The sequence below is a fragment of the Somniosus microcephalus genome, chromosome 1, assembly GCF_052327205.1.
Source record: "Somniosus microcephalus isolate GS21.2 chromosome 1, FLI_Smic_1.0, whole genome shotgun sequence".
NCBI lineage: Eukaryota > Metazoa > Chordata > Chondrichthyes > Squaliformes > Somniosidae > Somniosus > Somniosus microcephalus.
In genome coordinates, this window is record NC_140987.1 from 328238666 (window position 1) to 328265861 (window position 27196).

Genomic DNA, 27196 nt, shown 5'->3' on the forward strand with positions numbered 1-27196 from the left:
ATGTTGTTCTTTGAGGGAGGAGTAGAATGTTGTTCTTTGAGGGAGAGGGTAGAATGTTGTTCTTTGAGGGAGGGGGTAGAATGTTGTTCGTTGAGGGAGGTGGTAGAATGTTGTTCTTTGAGGAAGGGGTAGAATGTTGTTCTTTGAGGGAGGGGTAGAATGTTGATCTTTGAGGTAGTGGGCAGTATGTTATTCATTGAGGGAGGAGTAGAATGTTGTTCTTTTAGAGAGGGGTAGAATGTTGTTCTTTGAGGGAGGGAGTAGAATGTTGTTCATTGAGGGAGGTGTCGAATGTAGTTCTTTGAGGGAGGGGTAGAATGTTGTTCTTTGAGGGATGGGGTAGAATGTTGTTCGTTGAGGGGGTGTAGAATGTTGTTCTTTGAGGGAGGGATAGAATGTTGTTCTTTGAGGGAGGGGTAGAAAGTTGTTCTTTGAGCGAGGGGGACGTTTGTTGTTTTTTGAGGGAGTGTGTAGAATGATGTTCATTGAGGGAGGGGTAGAATGTTGTTCTTTGAGGGAGGGGCAGAATGTTGTTCATTGAGGGAGGGGTACAAAGTTGATCTTTGAAGTAGTGGATAGAATGTTCTTCTTTGAGGGTGGGGGTAGAATGTTGTTCTTGAGGGAGCGGTAGAATGTTGTTCTTGGAGGGAGGGGGTAGAATGTTGCTCTTTGAGGAAGGGGATAGAATGTTGTTCTTCGAGGGAGGGGGTAGAATGTTGTTCTTTGAGGGAGGATTAGAATATTGTTATTCGAGGGAGAGGTAGAATTATGTTGATTGAGGGAGGGGTAGAAAGTTGTTCTTTGACGGAGGAGCAGAATGTTGTTCATTGAGGGAGGGGTAGAATGTTGTTCTTGGAGGGAGGGGGTAGAATGTTATTCTTTGAGGGAGGGGTAGAATGTTGTTCTAGGATGGAGGGGGTAGAATGTTGATCATTGAGGGAGGGGTAGAATGTTGATCTTTGAGGAAGGGGGCTGTATGTTGTTCTTTGAGGGAGGGGCAGAATGTTGTTCATTGAGGGAGGGGTAGAATGTTGATCTTTGAGGTAGGGGGCAGAATGTTGTTTTTTGAGGGAGGGTAGAATGTTGTTCTTGGAGGGAGGGGGTAGAATGTTGATCATTGAGGGAGGAGTTGAATGTTGATCTTTGAGGAAGGGGGCAGTTTCTTGTTCTTTGAGGGAGGGGTAGAAGGTTGTTCTTTGAGGGAGGGGTAGAATGTTGTTCATTGGGGGAGGGGGTAGAATGTTGTTCATTGAGGGAGGGGTAGAATGTTGTTTATTGAGGGAGGGGGTAGAATGATGTTCATTGAGGGAGGGGTAGAATGTTGATGGTTGAAGTGGGGGGTAAAATGTTGTTCTTTTAGGGAGGGGTAGAAAGTTGTACTTTGAGGGAGGGGGAAGTTTGTTGTTTTTTGAGGGAGTGGGTAGAATGATGTTCATTGAGGGAGGGGTAGAATGTTGGTCTCTGGGGGAGTGGGTTGAATGCTGTTCTTTGAAGAAGGGTGTAGAATATTGTTCTTTGAGGGAGGGTTAGGCTGTTGTTCCTTGAGTGAGTGGGTAGAATGTTGCTCTTTGAGCGAGGGGTAGAATGTTGTTCTTTGAGGGAGGGGTAGAATGTTGATCTTTGAGGGAGGGAGTAGGATGTTGTTCTTTGAGGGAGGGGATAGAATGTCGTTCTTCGAGGGAGGGGGTAGAATGTTGCTCTTTGAGGGAGCGGGTAGAATGTTGTTCTTTGAGGGAGGGGGTAGAATGTTTTTTGAATGAGGGAGTAGAAAGTTGTTATTTGAGGGGGGGCTAGAATGTTGTTATTGGAGGGAGTGTGTAGAATGTTGTTCTTTGAGCGAGGGGTAGAATGTTGTTCTTTGAGGGAGAGGTAGAATGTTGTTCATTGAGGGAGGTGTAGAATGTTGTTCTTTGAGGGAGGAGTAGAATGTTGTTCTTTGAGGGAGAGGGTAGAATGTTGTTCTTTGAGGGAGGGGGTAGAATGTTGTTCGTTGAGGGCGGTGGTAGAATGTTGTTCTTTGAGGAAGGGGTAGAATGTTGTTCTTTGAGGGAGGGGTAGAATGTTGATCTTTGAGGTAGTGGGCAGTATGTTATTCTTTGAGGGAGGAGTAGAATGTTGTTCTTTGAGAGAGGGGTAGAATGTTGTTCTTTGAGGGAGGGAGTAGAATGTTGTTCATTGAGGGAGGTGTAGAATGTAGTTCTTTGAGGGAGGGGTAGAATGTTGTTCTTTGAGGGATGGGGTAGAATGTTGTTCGTTGAGGGGGTGTAGAATGTTGTTCATTGAGGGAGGGATAGAATGTTGTTCTTTGAGGGAGGGGTAGAAAGTTGTTCTTTGAGCGAGGGGGACGTTTGTTGTTTTTTGAGGGAGTGTGTAGAATGATGTTCATTGAGGGAGGGGTAGAATGTTGTTCTTTGAGGGAGGGGCAGAATGTTGTTCATTGAGGGAGGGGTACAAAGTTGATCTTTGAAGTAGTGGATAGAATGTTCTTCTTTGAGGGTGGGGGTAGAATGTTGTTCTTGAGGGAGCGGTAGAATGTTGTTCTTGGAGGGAGGGGGTAGAATGTTGCTCTTTGAGGAAGGGGATAGAATGTTGTTCTTCGAGGGAGGGGGTAGAATGTTGTTCTTTGAGGGAGGGTTAGAATATTGTTATTCGAGGGAGAGGTAGAATTATGTTGATTGAGGGAGGGGTAGGAAGTTGTTCTTTGACGGAGGAGCAGAATGTTGTTCATTGAGGGAGGGGTAGAATGTTGTTCTTGGAGGGAGGGGGTAGAATGTTTTCTTTGAGGGAGGGGTAGAATGTTGTTCTAGGATGGAGGGGGTAGAATGTTGATCTTTGAGGGAGGGGTAGAATGTTGATCTTTGAGGAAGGGGGCTGTATATTGTTCTTGGAGGGAGGGGGTAGAATGTTGATCTTTGAGGGAGGGGTTGAATGTTGATCTTTGAGGAAGGGGGCAGTATCTTGTTCTTTGAGGGAGGGGTAGAAGGTAGTTCTTTGAGGGAGGGGGTGGAATGTTGTTTTTTAAATGAGGGAGTAGAAAGTTGTTATTTGAGGGGGGTCTAGAATGTTGTTATTGGAGGGAGTGGACAGAATTTTGTTCTTTGAGGGAGGGGTAGAATATTGTTATTCGAGGGAGCGGTAGAATTATGTTGATTGAGGGAGGGGTAGAAAGTTCTTCTTTGAGGGATGGAGTAGAATGTAGTTCTTTGAGGGGGATAGAATGTTGTTCTTTGAGGGAGGGGTAGAATGTTGTTCTTTGAGGGAGGGGTAGAATGTTGTTCTTTGAGGGAGGGGTTGAATGTTGTTCTTTGCGGGATGTTTGGAAAGTTGTTCTTTGAGGGAGGGGTCGAATGTTGTTCTTTGAGGGAGGGGTATAATGTTGTTCTTTGAGGGAGTAATAGAATGTTGTTCTTTGAGGGAGGGGTAATATGTTGTTCTTTGAGGGAGGGGTAGAATGCTGTTCTTTGAGGAAGGGGTAGAATGTAGTTTTTTGAGGGAGGCGTAGAATGTTGTTGTTTGAGGGAGGGAGTAGAATGTTGTTCTTTGAGGGAGGGGTTAGAAATTTGATGTTAGACGGAGGAGCAGAATGTTGTTCTTTGAGGGAGTGGGTAGAATGTTGGTCTTTGAGGGAGGGGTAGAATGTTGTTCTTTGAGGTAGGGGGCAGAATGTAGGTCTTTGAGGGAGGGGTAGAATGTTGTTCTTTGAGGGAGGGGGTAGAATGTTGGTCATTGATGGAGGGGTAGAATGTTGTTCTTTGAGGGAGGGTAGAATGTTGATCTTTGAGGGAGGGGGTAGAAGGTTTTCTTTGAGGGAGGGGTAGAATGTTGTCTTTTCAGGGAGCGGTAGAATGTTGTTCTTTGAGGGAGGGGTAGAATGTTCTTTGGGGGAGGGGTAGAATGTTGTTCTTTGAGGGAGGGGTTGAATGTTGTTCATTGAGGGAGAGGTTAGAATGTTGATCTTTGAAGCAGGGGTAGTATGTTGAGCTTTGAGAGAGGGTAGAATGTTATGCTTTAAGGGAGCAGTAGAATGTTGATCTTTGAGGGATGGGTAGAATGTTGTTCTTTGTGGGAGGGGATAGAAAGTTGATGTTAGAGGGAGGGGTAGAATGTTGTTCTTTGAGGGAGGGGGTAGAATATTTTTCTTTACGGGAGGGGTAGAATGTTGTTCTTTGAGGGAGGGGGTAGAATGTTGTTCTTTGAGGGAGGGGTAGAATGTTGTTCTTTGAGGGAGGGGGTAGAATGTTGTTCTTTGAGGGAGGGGGTAGAATGTTGATTTTTGAGGGAGGGGTAGAATGTTGTTCTTTGAGGGAGTGGGAGAATGTTGTGCTTTGAGGGAGGGGGTAAAATGTTGTTCTTTCAGGGAGGCGTAGAATGTTGTTCTTTGAGGGAGGGGTAGAATGTTGTTCTTTGAGGGAGGTGTAGAATGTTTATCTTTGAGAGACAGGTAGAATGTTGTCCCTTGATGGAGGGGTAGAATGCTGTTCTTTGAGTTGAGGGTAGAATGTTGTTCTTTGAGGGAGGGGTAGAATGTTGTTCTTTGAGGGAGGGGCAGAATGTTGTTCTTGGAGGGAGGGGTAGATTGTTGTTCATTGCGGGATGGGTAGAATGTTGTTCTTTGTGGCAGTGGGTAGAATGTTGTTCTTTGAGGGAGGGGTCGAATGTTGTTATTTGTGGGAGGGGTACAATATTTTTCTCGCAAGGGATGGGGTAGAATATTGTTCTTTGAGGTAGGGGTTGAAATGTTGTTCTTTGAGGGAGGGGTAGAATGTTGTTCTTTGATGGAGGGGTAGAATGTTGTTCTTTGAGGGAGGGGCAGAATGTTGATCTTTGAGGGAGGGGTTGTAATGTTGTTCTTTGAGGGAGGATTAGAATGTTGCTCTTTCAGGGAGGTAGTAGTATGTTGTTCTTTGAGTGAGTGGTTAGAATGTTGATCTTTGATGGAGGGGTAGAATGTTGTTCTTTGAGGGAGGGGTAGAATGTTGTTCTTTGAGGGGGGGTAGAATGTTGATCTTTGCGGGATGGGTAGAATGTTGTTCTTTGAGGGAGGGGGTAGAATGTTGTTCTTTGAGGGAGGGGTTAGAAAGTTGATGTTAGTGGGAGGGGTAGAATGTTGTTCTTTGAGGGAGGGGGTAGAATATTGTTCTTTAAGGGAGGGGGTAGAATGTTGATCTTTGCCGGTGGTGTAGAATGTTGTTCTTTGAGGGAGCGGGTAGAATGTTGATCTTTGAGGGAGGGGTTAGAATGTTGTACTTTGACTGAGGTGTAGATTGTTGTTCTTTGAGGGAGGGGTAGAAAGTTGTTCTTTGAGGGAGGGGGTAGAATGTTGTTCTTTGAGGGAGAGGGTAGAAGGTTTTCTTTGAGGGAGGGGTAGAATGTTGTTTTTTCAGGGAGGGGTAGAATGTTGTTCTTTGAGGGAGGGGTAGAATGTTGTTCTTTGAGGGAGGGGGTAGAATGTTGGTCTTTGAGCATGGCGTAGAACGTTGTTCTTTATGGGAGGGGTAGAAAGTTGTTCTTTGAGGGAGGGTAGAATGTTGGTCTTTGAGCGTGGGGTAGAACGTTGTTCTTTATGGGAGGGGTAGAATGTTGTTCTTTGAGGGAGGGGTAGAATGTTGTTCCTTGAGGGAGGGGTAAAATATTCTTTGAGGTACGGGTAGAATGTTGGTCTTTGAGGGAGGGGGTAGAATGTTGTTCTTTGAGGTAGGGGTAGAATGTTGTTCCTTGAGGGAGGGGTTAGAAATTTGATGTTAGAGGGAGGGGCAGAATGTTGTTCTTTGAGGGAGGGGGTAGAATGTTGGTCTTTGAGGGAGGGGGTAGAATGTTGGTCTTTGAGGGAGGGGTAGAATGTTGTTCTTTGAGGGAGGGGGTAGAATGTTGGTCTTTGAGGGAGGAGTAGAATGTTGTTCTTTGAGGGAGGGGGTAGAATGTTGGTCATTGAGGGAGGGGTAGAATGTTGTTCTTTGAGGGAGGGTAGAATGTTGATCTTTGAGGGAGGGGGTAGAAGGTTTTCTTTGAAGGAGGGGTAGAATGTTGTCTTTTCAGGGAGCGGTAGAATGTTGTTCTTTGAGGGAGGGGTAGAATGTTCTTTGAGGGAGGGGTAGAATGTTGTTCATTGAGGGAGGGGTTGAATGTTGTTCATTGAGGGAGAGGTTAGAATGTTGTTCTTTGAAGGAGCGGTAGAATGTTATTCTTTGTGGGAGGGATTGAATGTTTTTCTCTGAGGGAGGGGCTACAATGTTGACTTTTGAAGCAGGGGTAGTATGTTGAGCTTTGAGAGAGGGTAGAATGTTATGCTTTAAGGGAGGAGTAGAATGTTGATCTTTGAGGAATGGGTAGAATGTTGTTCTTTGTGGGGGGGTTAGTAAGTTGATGTTAGAGGGAGGGGCAAAATGTTGTTCTTTGAGGGAGGGGTATAATTTTGTTCTTGAGGGAGGGGTAGAATGTTGTTCTCTGAGGGAGGGGGTAGAATGTTGTTCTTTGAGGGAGGCGTAGAATGTTGTTCTTTGAGGGAGGGGTAGAATGTTGTTCTTTCATGGCAGTGGTAGAATGTTATTCATTGTGGGAGGGCGTAGAATGTTGATCTTTGAAGTGAGGTGTAGAATGTTGTTCTTTGAGGGAGGATTAGAATGTTGTTCTTTGAGGGAGGGGCAGAATGTTGTTCTTTGAGGGAGGGGTAGATTGTTGCTCTTTGCGGGATGGGTAGAATGTTGTTCTTTGTGGCAATGGGTAGAATGTTGTTCTTTGAGGGAGGCGTCGAATGTTGTTATTTGTGGGAGGGGTACAATATTGTTCTTGCATGGGATGGGGTAGAATGTTGTTCTTTGAGGGAGGGGTTGAAATGTTCTACTTTGAGGGAGGGGTAGAATGTTTTTGTTTGAGGGAGGGAGTAGAATATTTTTCTTTGAGGGAGGGGTAGAATGTTGTTCTTTGATGGAGGGGTAGAATGTTGTTCTTTGAGGGGGTAGAATGTTGTTCTTTGAGGGAGGGGTAGAATGTTCTTCTTTGAGGGAGGGGTAGAATGTTCTTCTTTGAGGGAGGAGTAGAATGTTCTTTGAGGGAGGGGTTTGAATGTTGATCTTTGAGGGAGTTTGTGGAATGATGTTGTTTGAGGGAAGGGCTAGAATGTTGTTCTTTGAGGGAGAGGCAGAATGTTGTTCTTTGAAGGAGCGGTAGAATGTTGTTCTTTGTGGGAGGGATTTAATGTTTTTCTCTGAGGGAGGGGTTACAATGTTGACTTTTGAAGCAGGGGTAGTATGTTGAGCTTTGCGAGAGGGGTTGAATGTTATTCTTTGGGGAGGAGTAGAATGTTGATCTTTGAGGGAGGGGTAAAATGTTGTTCTTTGAGGGAGGGGGTAGAATGTGGTTCTTTGAGGGAGCGGTAGAATGTTGCTCTTTGAGGGGGGGTAGAATTTTGTTATTTGAGGGAGGGGATAGAATGTGGTTCTTTGAGGGAGGGGAAGAATGTTGTTCTTTTTGGGAGGTGTAGAAAGTTGTTCTTTGAGGGAGGGGTAGAGTGTTGTTCTTTGAGAGAGGGGTGTAATGCTGTACTTTGAGGGACGGGTAGAATGTTGTTCTTTAAGGGAGGGGTAGAATGTTGTTCTTTGAGGGAGGGGCAGAATGTTGTTCTTTGAGGGAGGGGTAGATTGTTGTTCTTTCCGGGATGGGTAGAATGTTGTTCTTTGTGGCAGTGGGTAGAATGTTGTTCTTTGAGGGAGGGGTTGAAATGTTCTTCTTTGAGGGAGGGGTAGAATGTTGTTGTTTGAGGGAGGGAGTAGAATATTTTTCTTTGAGGGAGGGGTAGAATGTTGTTCTTTGATGGAGGGGTAGAATGTTGTTCTTTGAGGGAGGGGCAGAATGGTGTTCTTTGAGGGAGGGAGTGGAATGTTGTTCTTTGAGGGAAGTGGTAGAATGTTTTTTGAGGTAGTGGCTGGAATGTTTTTCTTTGAGGGGAAGTAGAATGTTGTCCTTTGAGGGAGGGGATAGAATGTTGATCTTTGAGGGAGGATTAGAATGTTGATCTTTGAGGGAGGGGTTGTTATGTTGTTCTTTGAGGGAGGGGTAGAATGTTGCTCTTTCAGGGAGGTAGTAGAATGTTGTTCTTTGAGGGAGGGGTAGAATGTTGATCTTAGCGGGAGGGGTAGAATGTTGTTCTTTGAGGGAGTGGGTAGAATGTTGATCTTTGAGGGAGGGGTAGAATGTTGTTCTTTGAGGGAGGGGTAGAATGTTGACCTTTGCGGGAGATGTAGAATGTTGTTCTTTGAGGGAGGGGGTAGAATGTTGTTCTTTGATGGAGGGGGTAGAACATTGTTCTTTAAGGGAGGGGGTAGAATGTTGATCTTTGCCGGAGGGGTAGAATGTTGTTCTTTGAGGGAGCGGGTAGAATGTTAATCTTTGAGGGAGGGGTTAGAATGTTGTACTTTGACCGAGGGGCAGATTGTTGTTCTTTGAGGGAGGGGTAGAAAGTTGTTCTTTGAGGGAGGCTGGAATGTTGATCTTTGAGGGAGAGGGTAGAACGTTTTCTTTGAGGGAGAGGTAGAATGTTGTTCTTTGAGGGAGGGAGTAGAATGTTGGTCTTTGAGGGAGGGGTAGAACGTTGTTCTTTAAGGGAGGGGTACAAACTTGTTCTTTGAGGGAGGGTAGTATGTTGATCATTGAGGGAGGGGGTAGAAGGTTTTCTTTGAGGGAGGGGTATAATGTTGTTTTTTCAGGGAGAGGTAGAATGTTGTTCTTTGAGGGAGGGGTAGAATGTTGTCCTTTGAGGGAGTGGGAGACTGTTGTGCTTTGAGGGAGGTGTAGAATGTTATGCTTTAAGGGAGGAGTAGAATGTTGATCTTTGAGGGAGGGGAAGAATGTTGTTCTTTGAGGGAGGGGTAGAATGTTGTTCCTTGAGGGAGGTGTAAAATGTTGTTCTTTGAGGGAGTGGGTAGAATGTTGTTCTTTGAGGGAGGGGTTGAATGTTGTTCATTGAGGGAGGGGGTAGAATGTTGTTCTTTGAGGCAAGGGTAGAATGTTGTTCCTTGAGGGAGGGGTTAGAAAGTTGATGTTAGAGGGAGGGGTAGAATGTTGTTCTTTGAGGGAGGGGGTAGAATATTGTTCTTTAAGGGAGGGGTAGAATGTTGTTCTTTGAGGGAGTGGGTAGAAAGTTGGTCTTTGAGGGAGGGGTAGAATGTTGTTCTTTGAGGGAGGGGTAGAAAATTGTTCTTTGAGCGAGGGTAGAATGTTGATCTTTGAGGGAGGGGGTAGAAGGTTTTCTTTGAGGGAGGGGTAGAATGTTGTTTTTTCAGGGAGCAGTAGAATGTTGTTCTTTGAGGGAGGTGTAGAATGTTCTTTGAGGGACGGGGTAGAATGTTGATTTTTGAGGGGGGGGTAAAATGTTGTTCTTTGAGGGAGGGGTAGAATGTTGTTATTTGAGGGAGGGGTTGAATGTTGTTCATTGAGGGAGGGGTTAGAGTGTTGGTCTTTGAGGGAGGTGTAGAATGTTGTTCTTTGAGGGAGGGGTAGAAAGTTGTTCTTTCAGGGAGGGTAGAATGTTGATCTTTGAGGGAGGGGGTAGAGTGTTGATTTTTGAGGGGGGTAGAATGTTGTTTTTTGAGGGAGTGGGAGAATGTTGTGCTTTGAGGGAGGGGGTAAAATGTTGTTCTTTGAGGGAGGGGTTAGAATGTTGATCTTTGAAGCAGGAGTTGTATGTTGAGCTTTGAGAGAGGGGTCGATTGTTGTTCTTTGTGGGAGGGGTAGAATGTTGATCTTTGTGGGGGGGTAGAATGTTGTTCCCTGAGGGAGGGGTAAAATGTTGTTCTTTGAGGGTGTGGGTAGAATGTTTTTCTTTGAGGGAGGGGTTGAATGTTGTTCATTGAGGGGGGGGTAGAATGTTCTTCTTTGAGGGAGGGGTAGAATGTACTTCTTTGAGGGAGCGGTAGAATGTTCTTCTTTGAGGGAGGAGTAGAATGTTGATCTTTGAGGGAGGGGTAGAATGTTGTTCTTTGTGGGAGGGGTAGAATGTTGTTCCTTGAGGGAGGGGGTAGAATGTTTTTCTTTGAGGGAGGGGTAGAATGTTGATCTTTGAGGGAGGGGTAGAATGTTGTTCTTTGAGGGAGGGGTAGAATGCTGTTCCTTGAGGGAGGGGTAAAATGTTGTTCTTTGAGGGAGTGGGTAGAATGTTGTTCTTTGAGGGAGGGGTTGAAATGTTGTTCTTTGAGGGAGGGGTAGAATGTTGTTGTTTGAGGGAGGGAGTAGAATATTTTTCTTTGAGGGAGGCGTAGAATGTTGTTCTTTGATGGAGGGGTAGAAAGTTGTTCTTTGAGGGAGCGGCAGAATGGTGTTCTTTGAGGGAGGGGTTGAATGTTGTTCTTTGAGGGAGGGGGTAGAATGTTTTTCTTTGAGGGAGGTTTAGAATGTTGATCTTTGAGGGAGGGGTTGTAATCTTGTTCTTTGAGGGAGGGGTAGAATGTTGCTCTTTCAGGGAGGTAGTTGAATGTTGTTCTTTGAGTGAGTGGTTAGAATGTTGATCTTTGATGGAGGGGTAGAATGTTGTTCTTTGAGGGAGGGGTAGAATGTTGTTCTTTGAGAGAGGGGTAGAATGTTGTTCTTTGAGAGAGGGGTAGAATGTTATGCTTTAAGGGAGGAGTAGAATGTTGATCTTTGAGGGATGGGTAGAATGTTGTTCTTTGTGGGAGGGGTTAGAAAGTTGATGTTAGAGGGAGGGGTAGAATGTTGTTCTTTGAGGGGGGGTAGAATATTTTTCTTTAAGGGAGGGGTAGAATGTTGTTCTTTGAGGGAGGGGGTAGAATGTTGGTCTTTGAGGGAGGGGTAGAATGTTGTTCTTTGAGGGAGGGGGTAGAATGTTGTTCTATGAGGGAGGGGGTAGAATGTTGATTTTTGAGGGAGGGGTAGAATATTGTTCTTTGAGGGAGTGGGAGAATGTTGTGCTTTGAGGGAGGGGGTAAAATGTTGTTCTTTCAGGGAGGCGTAGAATGTTCTTTGAGGGAGGGGTAGAATGTTGTTCTTTCAGGGCAGTGGTAGAATGTTATTCATTGTGGGAGGGCGTAGAATGTTGATCTTTGAAGTGAGGGGTAGAATGGTGTTCTTTGAGGGAGGGGTAGAATATTGTTCTTTGAGGCAGGTGTAGAATGTCGTTCCTTGAGGGGGTAGAATGTTGTTCTTTGAGGGAGGGGTAGAATGTTCTTCTTTGAGGGAGGGGTAGAATGTTCTTCTTTGAGGGAGGAGTAGAATGTTGTTCTTTGAGGGAGGGGTTGGAGTGTTGATCTTTGAGGGAGTTTGTAGAATGATGTTGTTTGAGGGAAGTGATAGAATGTTGTTCTTTGAGGGAGAGGCAGAATGTTGTTCTTTGAAGGAGGGTTAGAATGTTGTTCTTTGTGGGAGGGATTGAATGTTTTTCTCTGAGGGAGGGGTTACAATGTTGACTTTTGAAGCAGGGGTAGTATGTTGAGCTTTGCGAGAGGGGTTGAATGTTATTCTTTGGGGGAGGAGTAGAATGTTGATCTTTGAGGGAGGGGTAGAATGTTGTTCTTTGAGGGAGGGGGTAGAATGTGGTTCTTTGAGGGAGCGGTAGAATGTTGCTCTTTGAAAGAGGGGTAGAATTTTGTTATTTGAGGGAGGAGATAGAATGTTGTTCTTTGAGGGAGGGGAAGAATGTTGTTTTTGGGAGGTGTAGAAAGTTGTTCTTTGAGGGAGGGGTAGAGTGTTGTTCTTTGAGAGATGGGTATAATGTTGTAATTTGAGGGACGGGTAGAATGTTGTTCTTTGAGGGAGGGTTAGAATGTTGTTCTTTGAGGGAGGGGCAGAATGTTGTTCTTTGAGGGAGGGGTAGATTGTTGTTCTTTGCGGGATGGGTAGAATGTTGTTCTTTGTGGCAGTGGGTAGAATGTTGTTCTTTGAGGGAGGGGTCGAATGTTGTTATTTGTGGGAGGGGTACAATATTGTTCTCGCAAGGGATGGGGTAGAATGTTGTTCTTTGAGGGAGGGGTTGAAATGTTCTTCTTTGAGGGAGGGGTAGAATGTTTTTGTTTGAGGGAGGGAGTAGAATATTTATCTTTGAGGGAGGGGTAGAATGTTGTTCTTTGATGGAGGGGTAGAATGTTGTTCTTTGAGGGAGGGGCAGAATGTTGTTCTTTGAGGGAGGGGGTAGAATGTTGTTCTTTGAGGGAAGGGGTAGAATGTTGATCTTTGAGGGAGGGGTTGCAATGTTGTTCTTTGAGGGAGGGGTAGAATGTTGCTCTTTCAGGGAGGTAGTAGCATGTTGTTCTTTGAGGGAGGGGTAGAATGTTCATCTTAGCGGGAGGGGTAGAATGTTGTTCTTTGAGGGAGTGGGTAGAATGTTGATCTTTGAGGGAGGGTTAGAATGTTGTTCTTTGAGGGAGGGGTAGAATGTTGATCTTTGCGGGAGGGGTAGAATGTTGTTCTTTGAGGGAGGGGTTAGAATGTTGTTCTTTGATGGAGTGGCAGAATGTTGTTCTTTGAGGGAGGGGGTAGAATATTGTTCTTTAAGGGAGGGGGTAGAATGTTGATCTTTGCCGGAGGGGTAGAATGTTGTTCTTTGAGGGAGCGGGTAGAATGTTGATCTTTGAGGGAGGGGTTAGAATGTTGTACTTTGACCGAGGGGCAGATTGTTGTTCTTTGAGGGAGGGGTAGAAAGTTGTCCTTTGAGGGAGGCTGGAATGTTGATCTTTGAGGGAGTGGGTAGAAGGTTTTCTTTGAGGGAGGGGTAGAAGGTTTTCTTTGAGGGAGGGGGTAGAATGTTGATTTTTGAGGGAGGGGGTAAAATGTTGTTCTTTGAGGGAGGGGTAGAATGTTGTTCTTTGAGGGAGGGGTTGAATGTTGTTCATTGAGGGAGGGGTTAGAATGTTGGTCTTTGAGAGAGGGGTAGAATGTTGTACTTTGAGGGAGGGGTAGAATGCTGTTTTTTCAGGGAGCGGTAGAATGTTGTTCTTTGAGGGAGGGGTAGGATGTTATGCTTTAAGGGAGGAGTAGAATGTTGATCTTTGAGGGAGGGGTAGAATGTTCTTTGTGGGAGGGGTAGAATGTTGTTCCTTGAGGAAGGGGTAAAATGTTGTTCTTTGAGGGAGTGGGTCGAATGTTGTTCTTTGAGGGAGGGGGTAGAATGTTGTTCTTTGAGGGAGGGGTAGAATCTTGTTCCTTGAGGGGGGGTTAGAAAGTTGATGTTAGAGTGAGGGGTAGAATGTTGTTCTTTGAGGGAGGGGGTAGAATATTTTTCTTTAAGGGAGGGGTAGAATGTTGTTCTTTGAGGGTGGAGGTAGAATGTTGTTCATTGTGGGAGGGGTAGAATGTTGTTCTTTGAGGGAGGGGTAGAATGTTTTTCTTTGTGGGCTGGTAGAAAGTTGATCTTTGAGGGAGGGGGTAGAAGGTTTTCTTTGAGGGAGGGGTAGAATGTTGTTTTTTCAGGGAGGGTAGAATGTTGTTCTTTGAGGGAGGGGTAGAATGTTGTTCTTTGAGGGAGTGGTAGAATGTTGTTCTTTGAGGGAGTGGGTAGAATGTTCTTTGAGGGAGGGGGTAGAATGTTGTTCTTTGAGGGAGGGGTAGAATGTTGTTCTTTGAGGGGGTGGGTAGAATTTTGTTCATTGTGGGAGGGGGTAGAATGTAGATCTTTGAGTGAGGATTAGAATGTTGTTCTTTGAGGGAGGTGTGGTATGTTCTTTGAGGAAGGGGTAGAATATTGTTCTTTGAGGGAGGGGTAGAAAGTTGTTCTTTGAGAGAGTGTAGAATGTAGTTCTTTGAGGGAGGGGGTAGAAGGTTTTCTTTGAGGGAGGGGTAGAATGTTGTTTTTTCAGGGAGGGGTAGAATGTTGTTCTTTGAGGGAGGGGTAGAATGTTGTTCTTTGAGGGAGGGGGTAGAATGTTGTTCTTTGAGGGAGGGGTAGAATGTTGTTCTTTGAGGGAGGGGGTAGAATGTTGATTTTTGAGTGTGGGGTAGATTGTTGTTCTTTGAGGGAGGGGTTGAATGTTGTCGTTTGAGGGAGGGGGTAGAATGTTGTTCTTTGAGGGAAGGTGTGGAATGTTGTCCTTTGAGGGAGGGTAGAATGTTGTTCTTTGAGGGAGGGGCACAATGTTGTTCTTTGATGGGGGGTAGAAAGTTGATCTTTGAGGGAGTGGTAGAATTTTGTTCTTTGAAGTAGGTGGTAGAATGTTGTTCCTTGAGGGAGGGGGTAGAATGTTGTTCTTTGAGAGAGGAGTGGAATGTTGTTCTTTGAGGGTGGGGTGGAATGTTGCTCTTTGAGGGAGGGGGAGAATTTTGTTCTTTGAAGTAGGGGGTAGAATGTTGTTCCTTAAGGGAGGGGTACAATGCTGTTCTTTGAAGTTGAGAGTAGAATGTTGTTCTTTGAGGGAGGTGGTAGAATGTTGTGCTTTGAGGGAGGGGTAGAATGTTGTTCTTTGTGGGAAGGGTCGAAAGTTGTTTTTTTATGGAGGCGTAGAATGTTGTTCTTTGAGGGAGGGGTTGAATGTTGCTCTTTGAGGGAGGTGTAGAATGTTGCTCTTTGAGGGAGTGTTAGAATGTTGATCTTTGAGGGAGGGGTAGAATGTTGCTCTTCGAGTGAGGGGTAGAATGTTGTTTTTTTATTGAGGGGTAGAATGTTGTACTTTGAGGGAGGTGGTAGAATGCTGGCCCAGCGGCTTCTCACTTTGACAGATGTGGAGATGCTTTGTGCACTGTGATTATGGAGAGATGCCTGTTGAAATGAGTACTCTCGGAGACCAGTCCCATTCATTGAGAGTTGATCTCCATAAAACTCATGTTATGTCTTGGATTTATGTTGTGCCTTAATGGACCAATGTTTCAGCTGTCAAGCTCCTCCCCACCCAACGTATTTAATTTTGTGTATTGCATTTTAGCTTTGTTTTAGCAAAAAAAATCAATTTTTCGTTTAGTGATTACAAACGCTTATGTGACAATCACTTGCATAGAGTGCAAGGTGTCTGTTTGTAATTATATAGTTGAATGATAACAGTAGTAAACACCTTTTGTTATGCATGCTTGTTCTTTTTAATAAGTTGTATGATGCATTCAGATGTATTTTTTCTCTTCACCTACCCACAATGCATTGCTGCCCCTATGACACACCTCTGCTCGCTGTTTATGTTAATGCGCTTGAATCCCATTGGCTCATTGCCATCCATGTGCTCGCTGCCTGCTAATTAAGACTCAGCCAGCTGTCAGATCACTGAAGCGACCCCTCGAGGCAACCTTTGACCTGGTACTTGCACCTTTCACCTTCTTGCTTTGCATGTAGCTTTTTTTGTTGTAAAAGTAACACTAGAATGCACGCGTGCTTTTCATTTGTTTGGTCTCACAATTAACCCTTAGGACACTGCCATTGCAAATTGACCTGTTTAGAATCTGCTACCGTGGTGCAAATTAGCGCTATGCAATATCCTAAGGGTTCGGCATCGCAACAAGAGATACAGCCGCAGTGAAACCTGTTTCTTTAGCCTAATGAACCCAGTAAAACACATTGCTGAACATTTATGGGGTGGTATTGCACTCCACAGTGCCCAGGCTGTAGTGTTATATTTATCCCATCCTGACCTGAGTTGAAGCAGCACAGAGCAAAAGTCTTAGAGATATAACCCGAAGTAGTCTCCAGATGTATGAGGCAGCACAGAGAATAAAGACAATTCTGATCGGGGTGTTAATGCTGCATTAAAACAGGTTTGACTGTCTTGAAGTGATTTTGGCAATAAAAAGTGGAATCTTGTTATTTGTATTAATTCATCCAATAACTCAGTCACTGCCTTAATAATAAAAATTGACAGATTACTTCTGGTGAAATCCCAGCATCACAAAGTATTGTATTAACAGTACTGGAATGCACTGCCTGAAAGGGTGGTGGAAGCAGATTCAACCGTAACTTTCCAAAATGGAATTGGGTAAATACTTGAAAAGGATTCATTTGCGGGGCTATGGGGAAAGAGCGGGGGAGTGGGATTAATTGGATAGTTCTACCATAGAGCCGACACAGGCTCAATGGGCCAAATGACCTCCTTCTGTGCTGTGTGATTGTACTGAGGAGCCTTCTGAAACACCAAACACCCCCAAATACCAAGAAACGATCGAACTCACGCTGCAGTGTTAAATGTTAATTGTAGAATTCCACATACAGCTTGTGTGTCAATACACAGGAGTGATATTTACCAATCTGAATTCCACAACTCCAACTCCCAGGTATCCGTTATCCTACACTTAACAGGACATGTTAAATAGAGGTGTTGTTCTTTACAAACCTCAGCTGCCACTGTGCCATAATCACTTGTGTTATTTGAGCAAACCAGCTGCAGTTCCTCGGTCTCTGGGTGCTGCAGTTTACAACAAGCATTTATATCGTCGCTTTACTTGCTTCTTTCCGCTGGTAGCCGCTTGCAGGGTTCCCGTTAATGTGAAACTTGGATTTGATTTCATTTCATTTGACTTTCAGTGGGATGTTAACATTTACAGGGCTGTTGATCGTGGATTACCATAATGAAGCAGTGTGTGTGTGCGTGTGTGTGTGTTGGTGGGGGGGTGGGGGGGATAGATTTACATTCTACAAACAATATTCTGAAAGCCACTTGTATTAAATTGAAGCAAAAATACAAGTGCATCATTTATATACGCTTAATGCAAGACAATATAGTGCGAAGTCACGAGCTTTTTGAAAGTCGTTTTTGTGAAATGAGCCTCGAGACTTTGCAAGTCCCCAGGACTTTCTAAAACCCTAGCGAGAACCCTGGCTATGTAATCTTTATTTATTATATTGCGTGTGTTTTAGACCTTCAGAGCATTCAGTCGCTAAGCTGCAAATGCATTGTTTTTCCTTTCATTTCATCGCTGTCAATCTGCAGCCTGTCCAGACTCTCTCATGTTAAGCTTGGTAATCGATGTCCTGTGTTTAATGTCAGACATTGTTAAGTAGACGTGCAGCCCCACTTTCGACTCTCAAAAGGCTTCGTACTACCTCTCATGCTTCTCTCACTTGTATACTGTTCACAACGCCTCGCAGCTATAGTCTGCTTCAGCTGCTGCCTTGCTTTAGCTATTACAAGTCGCAGGAGAATGGCAGGCCAGTCTTTGGTGTGTGTGTGTATTGTTTGGTGCATGCATCATTTATTTTCTACCTGTCTTAATCAATCCCTCATCCATAGGCCCTCCAACCTGGTGCCCTCCAACCTTTACCAAAGAGGCCAGCACTTGAAAAAACCAATGGTGCCACCACAGTGTTTAACCCCAGTGTTTTCCACTACCAACAGGCTCTAGCTAATATGCAGCTGCAACAACCAACATTCATCCCAACAGGTTAGTCCATTATCACTCGTGCGCTTCACGCACTCTTTCGTTTTGGTATTGGGGGTTACAGGACTTTACTGCTGGGGTCACTCGAGGCTCAGGCAAGCCTTCATTTCCTTAGAGCCAGAACAGTTTTCACGTTTAAAGGAGCTGCTCTTGTTTCCCACTTTTGTATTTCAAAATATTTCACATCCCTCCGGTTAAATATTTTAAATCTTTTAAAATCTGTATCTATGCAGGAAAAACAATGCAATTCATTGCATTTTTTTATTTTGTTGCAGTGAATCACACTGCCACTTTGGCATGCCAGGGTCAGGCACTGTGACAAACCCAGTAGAGAGCCAAGATCAGCTCTGCCTGATGTTGAGTGGAGTGGATCAGGCTATCAGCAGGGACAATGCACACTGTTTCAAATTAGCAAAGCTTTTATTTTGCACCATTATGGGGGGCATCTGAAGGCAGCGCGAGTTAACATTTCAGAGCTCGGGGCCTTCTTGGGCTGGGGGAGGGTAGGGAGGAAGGCGATTCCTGCTCCTGTCCAGTGACTTTTTTGGGGATGTGTGTTCACTGCGTTAGGGCCGCCGACACTCACTACCTGGGCTCGCTCATGAAGAATGGTCACGTGGGTGAGCTACCAAAGGGTGCTCCATATCCCTCAAACTGTACCCCACCAGAGGAGGGCAGAGTTTGTTTTTAGAAATGATGGGATGGTTCCTTTAAAATTTTCATTCCTCGACATGGATGTTCGGACGTTGCTATATAATTTTCAGTAAATTCAGAAACAAAAAAATGCAGCCGTGTTTTGAAGATATTGTAAAGTTTGCCTTCCAAGTGCGAGTTGTGCTGGTTTTATATTCTAAGGGGGGTGAAATTGGTCTTGGTCTGGTGGTATCAGATGGTATCGCATCAGTCACCCGTTATACGCACTACCTGATATTTGGTTCGAATAGGGCATATAACAGGCGGCAAAAGTGATTCCCTTTGTATTCCCAGCAAGTCCAATTTCACCCCCTAAATGTTCTTAATGAGGCAGCATAAATGTTGTAGCTATGATTTAAGATGCAGTTTGTACATACAGAGAGGTGCCCGAATCTTGCATCTTCTGGCTGGGAGGCAATGCATTTTATCTCGGCATTTACTATTGTACTGGCAGCCGATCATGCTTCTCATCATTTCTCAGTGAATTATTATGATTGCATAGTTTTTAGTTCCTCATAAAAGCTAAACTCTCACCTTGCATGTGCTGAGATAATCAATAAAGGTGCCTCTATTGGCCATAATCTGTTTTCAGACAGAATGTGTGTGAACACTAACTGTTTCTAACCAATGTTCCTTTTTTGTTTATCCTTTCCACGCTTCACTGCATGATCTGCAGGCTCAGTGTTGTGCATGACTCCCACTGCAAGTGTTGGTAAGGCTGCAGCTTTATCTCTCTCAAATGTTTTGACCTTTCTTTAACTCCCTCACGTTTTCAAAATTTCACTGTGTGTTTGTGTTTAGAAATGTTACCTTCAGTCAGTATTTCAGTTTGCAGTTTTCTCACACGAGTAAAAAGCTACTGCAAGCTGTCAGGGTATTAAACAAGCTCTATAGGATCTCCTTTGGTTAGATCCAAAGATGGTTGTGAAGACTTGCAATCCTGGGATCCTGAGCTTCCCGTGTGGAGTCTTGCTTGCCGGGAGCACTGGTTGAAGAATTGAAGGCACGATTCAGCTGTAGTCCTCTCTCCGATCTGTGCTCCCTGCAAGTGTAGCTCAAGCAGAGTACGGAATCACACCAATAGCCTTACTGAACATTGCTCAATGACAGCACAGCCAGGGGTGAAGTCGAAATTCAAGAATAATCAAGAAGGCCTACGTTTCAGGCTTTTGGAGTAGCTATACCCAACCAGAGGGCTAAAAGGGTTAAATTATGAGGACAGGTTGAATGGACTAGTCTTGTATTCCCTTGATTAAGGGGTGATCTAATTGAAGTGTTTAAGATGATTGAAGTATTTGATAGGGTAGATAGTGAGAAACTATTTCCTCTGATGGGGGAATCCCAAACAAAGGATATAACCTTAAAATTAGAGGCAGGCCGTTCAGGGGTGATGTCAGGAAGCACTTCTTCACACAAAGGGTAGTGGAAGTCTACCCTTTGTGTGGTGTCATTCTGGTGAATCTGCGCTGCATCCCCTCCAAGACCAATATATCCTTCCTGAGGTGCGGTGCTCAGAACTGAAGGCAATACTCTAAACGGGGTCTAACCAGAGCTTTATATAACTGGAACACTCCTACAAAGTAGTGTTTAGCAAATACTAAATGAGCTCTGTTGGACACTCCTGACACCTATCACTCACAGGCATGACAAAGGAAGACGTTATTAAATTCTGTTTTATCAATCTTATGTATGAGTTTAAAACCCTTGAGCTCATTCAAAACTGTTGACAAACAAAACAATAACAGACCCCATTCTTGGATATGCAGTTCTTGCTGTCTAACGCTTGTTTGCGGACATTTAAATGTAAAGGGGCCTGTAATACTGTAGCTGCCACAGCCTCCAGTGGGCACTCACTGGAGAGGGTCCTGGTGCAAACATAGTTTTGGCTCCATTTGTCCATTGTGTTTTTCCCCTCGGGCAGGCCCTAACTCAAGTCACACATGGGATTCTTGTGCCATTTATTAGGCAGGATTAGCTGAGGTGGTTTCCTGTTGCCTGCTTCACAGTTTTAACCATCTCCTAGGTGGGCTGCAATCAAGGTTAAAGAGCCCCACCTCCCCTTTAGGATGGGAGGGGAACCAGCCACACCCATTGGACGCAAGTACCCCTCGATGGGGTTGTCTAGAATGGGGCTCGAACCTTTCATCTTCTGACTCAGAGAGAATGCTACCTTCTTCTTTCTTCTTCTTAGGCAGTTCCTCGGAACCGAGGATGACTTGCTTCCACATTAAAAATGAGTTCTCAGGTGACTGATGAGTCCAATGTGGGACCTACAGTCTCTGTCACAGGTGGGGCAGACGGTAGTTGAAGGGGTGGGTGTGTGGGGTGCTTGGGTTGACGTGTGCTCCTTGCGCTGCTTGCGTTTGGCTTCCGCTTGCTCCCGGCGAAGAGACTCGAGGTGTTCGGCACCTTCCCGGATGCTTCTTCTCCACTTTCAACCCCTTGATGGGGTAGTCTAGAATGGGGCTCAAACCTTTCATCTTCTGACTCGGCGAGAATGCTTCCACTAAACCAAAGGCTTGCCAAGCCAGTTTTGGGTATAATGTTCTATTTTGATATGGGTTTCCTCTGGGAGGAGTGACTTAGTTACCATTTATATTTTGAGCAGTAACTAAGTGCATTCCCAGCTGTTCCACCACCATTGCTGGTCAGCCATCAGCAGTAACGACGACCAGCACACTTAATACATGTGGGAGTTGGAAAAACGAGTGCTTTTACCTTCCCAACACCAGATTTAACCCTTCCTCCTGCCCAAAAAAAACAAATCTCTATTACCAGCCCAAGAGAACTGTCCGCCCAGAAGCCACATTAGTCGGGTGCAGCTCCTGTATGGTCTTGTGTCAGCAGTTTGCACCTGAAGATTCTACAAAGCGAAACTTCAGAGAAGCAACAGCTCACAGGACCTACAGAGTAAAGAGAAGGGCAGTTATTCAAAGTATGTGATCGAGCTCTGTTCTTTACATATACCCAGCAGATGTGTTCTTTAATTCATTCATGGGATGTGGGTGTCGCTGGCAAGGCCAGCATTTAGTTCTCATTCCTAGTTTCCCTTGAGAAGGTGGGGGTGGGCTGCCTTCTTGAACTGCTGCAGCCCATGTGGTGAAGGTACTCCCACGGTGCTGTTAGGGAGGGATTTCCAGGATTTTGACCCAGCGACGATGAAGGAACGGCGATATATTGCCAAGTCAGGATGGTGTGTGAGTTTAAGGGGAACTTGGAAGTGATGGTGTTCCCATGCGCCTGCTACCCTTGTCCTTTTAGGTGGTGGAGGTCGCAGGCTTGGGAGGTGCTATTGAAGAATTGGGTATACCTGTATTGACAGCATAAGCCCATGGCCTGAGTCTGCCCTGCAAAGTAGTCTGATCTTGTTCCATTTTTGGGTAAAAACAAAGATATGGAAGAATTCCAGTAAAACAGAATGGAACAATTGTGTCTGGTCTGCCTTACTAATGGGAGTTATTAATAGAGAGGGGTGGGGGGAAATGTAACTTGTAAAGAGGCAGTGAAGAGAGGACCTCAAAGATGGGAAGAGATGGTATGAAAAATGGAAACAGATAGCGGTAGAGGAGAACAAATGGCAAGTAAAAGAGAGTATGGAGGAGGCTGGTGTTTGTCAACACTGTCCCTGTGAAACAAGTTCCCTGAGCAGCAACATCAGGGGAAAGGCAGAGTTTTTCTTCACTAGATGGAGGGAGGGAGGGAGAAGTGGAGGTCAAGTCAGCGCATGCTTTTCTCAGTCCCTTCCTAGGAGGAGCTTGAACAGCGCGCATGCGCACCCCTCTGGTAAACCAGGTTTCAGATGGCTGTGCAAATTAGATCCAGACTACAACTCTTTGCTTCTGCATTAGGCACTACTGGTGGGTACGTTCTAGCTCCCAATTTTGGATAATCGGTGACCCTGTAGCCTAAGACATGAGTCTGGGTAGATTCTGCTCATCTTTGTTACCACACTCCCTTTCATAGAATCATAGAATGGTAACAGCACAGAAGGAAGCCATTCGGCCCATCAAGCCCATGTCGGCTCTCTGCAAGAGGACTTCAGCTAGTCCCACTCCCCCGCCATTTTCCCGTAGCCCTGCAAATTTTTTTCCTTCTAGTACTTATCCAATTCCCTTTTGTAAGCCATGATTGAGTCTGCCTCCACCACCCTTTCAGGCAGTGCATTCCAGATCCTAACCACGCGCCGCGTAAAAAATGTTTCTCCTCATGTGGCCTTTGGTTCTTTTGCCAATCACCTTAAATCTGTGTCCTCTGGTTCTCGACTCTTCCGCCAATGGGAGTAGTTTCTCTCCATTTACTCTGTCTAGACCCCTCATGATTTTGAACACCTCTATCAAATCTCCTCTCAACCTTCTCTGCTCCAAGGAGAACAACCCCAGCTTCTCCGGACTATCCAGGTAATTGAAGTCCCTCATCCCTGGAACCATTCTCGTAAATCTTTTCTGCACCCTCTCTAAGGCCTTCGCATCCTTCCGAAAGTACAGTGCCCAGAATTGAACACAATACTCCAGTTGAGGCCGAACCAGTGTTTTATAAAGGTTCATCATAATTTCCTTGCTTTTGTACTCTCTACCTCTATTTGTGAAGCCCAGGATCCTGTATGCTTTTTTAACTGCTCTCTCAACTTGCCCTGCCACTTTCAAAGATTTGTGCACATTTACCCCCAAATCTCTCTGCTCATTCACCCCTTTTAGAATTGTACCCTTTAGTTTATATTTCCTCTCCTCGTTCTTCCTACCAAAATGTTTCACTTCACAATTTTCTGCATTAAATTTCATCTGTCACGTGTCCGCCCATTCCAGCAGCCTGTCTATGTCCTCTTGACGTCTATCCCTATCCTCCTCTGTTCACTATACTTCCAAGTTTTGTGTCATCTGCAAATTTTGAAATTATGCCCTGTACACCCAAGTCCAAGACATTAATGTAAAGCAAGAAAAGCAGTGGTCCTAGTACCAACGCCTGGGGAACACCACTGTATACCTTCCTCCAGTCCGAAAAACAACCGTTCATCACAACTCTCTGTTTCCTGTCACTTAGCCAATTTCGTATCCATACTACCACTGTCCCTTTTATTCCATGGGCTTCAAGTTTGCTGGCAAGTCTAATATGTGGCACTTTGTCAAACGCCTTTTGGAAGTCCATGTACACCACATCAACCTCATTGCTCTCATCAACCCTCTCTGTTACCTCATCAAAAAACTCGATGAAGTTACAGTAGTTAAACACAATTTGCCTTTAACAAATCTGTGCTGGCTTTCCTTAATTAATCCACACTTGTCCAAGTGACTGTTAATTTTGTCCCTGATTACTGTTTCTATAAGCTTCCCCACTACCAAGGTTAAACTGACTGGCCTGTAGTTGCTGGGTGTATCTTTACACCCTTTTTAAACAAGGATGTAGCATTTGCAATTCTTCAGTCCTCTGGAACCACTTAACAATTCCAGTGATTTCCACGTTAACTTCCCTCAGCATCCTAGGCTGCACCCCATCCGGTCCTGGTGACTTATCTACTTTAAGTACAGCCAGCCTTCCTAGTACCTCCTCTTTATTAATTTTTATCCCATCCAGTATCTCTACTACCTCCTCTTTCACTATGACTTTGGCAGCATCTTCTTCCTTGGTGAAGACAGATACAAAGCACTCGTTTAGTACCTCAGCCATGCCCTCTACCTCCATGCATAGGTCTCCTTTTTGGCCCCTAATTGGCCCCACCCCTCCTCTTACTACCTGTTTACTATTTACATGCCTATAGAAGACTTTTGGATTATCTTTTATGTTGGCTGCCATTCTATTCTCATACTCTCTCTTTGCCCCTCTTATTTTCTTTTTCACTTCCCCTTTGAACTTTCTATATTCAGCCTGATTCAACCTGACATCTGTCATACATGCTCTTTTTCTGCTTCATCTTACTCTCTATCTCTTTCGTCATCCAGGGAGCTCTGACTTTGATTGCCCTACCTTTCCCCCTCGTGGGAATGTACCTTGACTGTACCCAAACCATCTCCTCTTTAAAGGCAGTCCATTGTTCGATTACAGTTTTGCCTGCCAATCTTTGATTCCAATTTACCCGGGCCAGATCCATTCTCATCCCACTGAAATTGGCCTTTCTCCAAATAAGTATCAGCAGCAGCAGAATTGCATTCCACCACAATTGGTGACGCGTTCGGCTCCACCGGGGGTGGGGGGGGGGAAGGGGGGGCGCAATTCTAACCTAAGCCGCCTGTTTGGAAACTGAGCTCAGCGGGGGGCAGTGCTAGTTTTTGGGTGCAATGCCGCCCAATTTTATTCTCCAATGAAGTCATATTGGGCGGTGTGTAAAAACCAGCGTTCCTCCCGATCCTGTGGGTTTTCCGCCTGGCGAGTTTGGGTAAAATGACCCCCTCAAGAGTTTGAATGTGTAGCTCTCCCCTGAAATGGAAGTCATTAACTTGACCTCTTCCTGACTCGTCCCCCGATCCATCATAGGACCCTTGCACTCAAATGCCCCAAACTTATGACCATCTGGGCTCTACAGTGAGCATTTCCAGAGGCCAAGAGTGGCACACGGACAACCAAAGTGCCTTGACATGCAGGGGAAGGAGCTCCCTTGGTGCAGAGGTTCATGTCGAGCCGCTCCGATATCTAGCACATGGAGATGATGGTGGAATTGTGATACTCAGTATTAAACTGTTTTCATCCATACACTGGAATTTGTGTGGGGGAGAATCAGAATCTCAGGAGATCCAAAATCATTTCAATTATTCTGTTTAGTGTGAGTGCAACAACAACAACAACTTGAATTTATATAGCACCTTTAATGTAGTAAAACGTCCCAAGGCGCTTCACAGGAGCGTAACCAGTGAGAAATTGACACCGAGTCACATAAGAGATATTAGGATAGGTGACCAAAAGCTTGGTCAGAGGTGGGTTTGAAGGACGGTCTTAAAAGAGATAGGGAGAGAGAGGTGGAGAGGCATAGGGAGGGAACACCAGAGCCTAGGGCCTAGTCAGCTGAAGGCACGGCCACCAATGGTGGCGTGAAGAGCAGTTTGTGTTTCTATGAGCCCCAGACATAGCAACGATTGTGTGCACACAAGTGAGTGTGTGCATGTGTGAGTGAGTGTGAGCGTCTGTGAGTGAGTGTGTGCATGTGTGTGTGTGTGTGTGCATGAGTGAGTGAGCGTGTGAGTGAGTGTGCATGTAAGTGTGTGAGTGAGTGTGTGAGTGAGTGTGTGCATGTGTGCATGTGTGTGTGTGCATGAGTGAGTGAGTGTGTGAGTGAGTGGGTGTGTGTGAGTGCGTGTGTGAGTGAGTGGGCGTGAGTGAGTGCGTGTGTGAGTGAGTGCATGTGTGAGTGAGTGCGTGTGTGTGAGTGTATGTGTGAGTTAGTGTGTGACTGTGTGTGAGAGTGAGTGTGAGTGGGTGTGAGTGAGCATGTGTGTGAGCAAGTGTGAGTGAGTGTGAGTGAGTGTGCGTGTGAGTGTGTGAGTGTGTTTGTGTGTGTGTGAGAGTGTGTGAGTGAGAGTGAGTGTTTGAGTGTGTGAGAGTGAGTATGAGTGAGTGTGTGAGTGTGTGAGTGAGTGTGTGAGTGTGAGTGAGTGTGTGTGTGAGTGTGTGTGTGTTAGTATGTGAGTGTGTGTGAGTGTGTGTGTGTGATTGAGAGTGTGTGAGTGAGTGTGTGTGTGTGAGTGTGTTAGTATGTGAGTGTGTGTGAGTGTGTGTGTGAGTGAGTGTGAGTGAGTGTGAGAGTGTGTGAGTGAGTGAGTGTGTGTGTGAGTGAGTGTGCATGTGAGTGTGTGAGTGAGTGTGAGTGAGCGTGTGCATGTGTGAGTGTGTGTGTGCATGAGTGAGTGAGTGTATGAGTGAGTGGGTGTGTGTGAGTGCGTGTGTGAGTGACTGAATGCGTGAGTGAGTGCGTGTGTGAGTGAGTGCGTGTGTGAGTGTGTGTGTGAGTTAGTGTGTGACTGTGTGAGTGGGTGTGAGTGAGCGTGTGTGTGAGTGAGTGTGTGTGAGTGAGTGTGAGTGAGTGTGTGTGTGGTGAGTGTAAGTGTGAGTGAGTGTGCGTGAGTGTGTGTGTGAGTGAGTGTATGAGCACTAGTGTGTGTGTGTGTGACTGAGTGTGTGAGTGAGTGTGCATGTGAGTGTGTGAGTGAGTGTGTGAGTGAGTGTGAGTGAGCGTGTGCATGTGTGAGTGTGTGTGTGCATGAGTGAGTGAGTGTATGAGTGAGTGGGTGTGTGTGAGTGCGTGTGTGAGTGCGTGTGTGAGTGAGTGCGTGTGTGAGTGAGTGCGTGTGTGAGTGAGTGCGTGTGTGAGTGTGTGTGTGAGTTAGTGTGTGACTGTGTGAGTGGGTGTGAGTGAGCGTGTGTGTGAGCGAGTGTGTGTGAGTGAGTGTGAGTGAGTGTGTGTATGGTGAGTGTAAGTGTGAGTGTGTGTGAGTGAGTGTGCATGAGTGTGTGTGTGAGTGAGTGTATGAGCGCTAGTGTGTGTGTGTGTGACTGAGTGTGTGTGTGTGTGAGTGAGTGCGTGAGTGAGTGTGTGTGAGCTAGTGTGTGAGTGAGTGCTCACGGGGGCATGGTGGCATAGTGGTTAGCACTGTTGCCTCACAGCGCCAGGGACCCGGGTTCGAATCCGGCCTCGGGCGACTGTCTGTGTGGAGTTTGCACATTCTCCGTGGGTTTGCTCCGGTTTCCTCCCACAGTCCAAAGATGTGCGAGTTAGGTTGATTGGCAATGATAAATTGACCCTTAGTGTTAGGGGGATTAAATACGTGGGGTTACGGGGATAGGGTGGGATATGTGTTGGTGTAGGGGTTACGGGGATCGGGTGGGATATGTGTCGGTGCAGGCTCGATGGGCCGAATTGGCCTCTATCTGCATTGTGGGGTTTGGGTGTGTGTGAGTGAGTGAGTGTGTGAGTGTGACAGGGTAAAATAACCCCGATTCTGTGACCTTCCATTGTTTCCATATTCGCTGCCTCACATTTAGGATGCAGCAAAATTGCAACTAATACCAGGATGTTACCAATCTACCTTATTTTATAATCCTACCTGGCTTTCTCCATACATGTCCTATAATTAGTTACGGTGTGTTTCCAGTGAATTAATTTTAACAAGGAACTGCAAAATTGGATTTTTAATGGTATTCAGATAATTCTAGATAGGCTTCTTCTCAAAATACCTGTTAAATACATTGCTTCAAAGTCTGTGTTTTATTTTATATAATTGCACAAATA

General features: G+C 45.3%; 1 protein-coding gene across 20 annotated transcripts in view; it reads left to right on the forward strand.

Moving 5' to 3' along the window:
• Positions 1-27196, forward strand: part of LOC147124899 (muscleblind-like protein 3) — an 834930-nt gene that overhangs the window by 768157 nt on the left and 39577 nt on the right. For 7 of the 20 annotated variants that reach the window (XM_085994439.1, XM_085994420.1, XM_085994428.1 and 4 more), the window contains 3 exons: positions 15167-15220; positions 17145-17295; positions 18662-18697. In XM_085994439.1, coding sequence (XP_085850565.1) covers positions 15167-15220; positions 17145-17295; positions 18662-18697 — 241 coding nt within the window. The remainder of the gene's footprint in view (positions 1-15166; positions 15221-17144; positions 17296-18661; positions 18698-27196) is intronic. The other 13 variants (XM_085994592.1, XM_085994583.1, XM_085994507.1 and 10 more) reach the window with 5 other exon arrangements.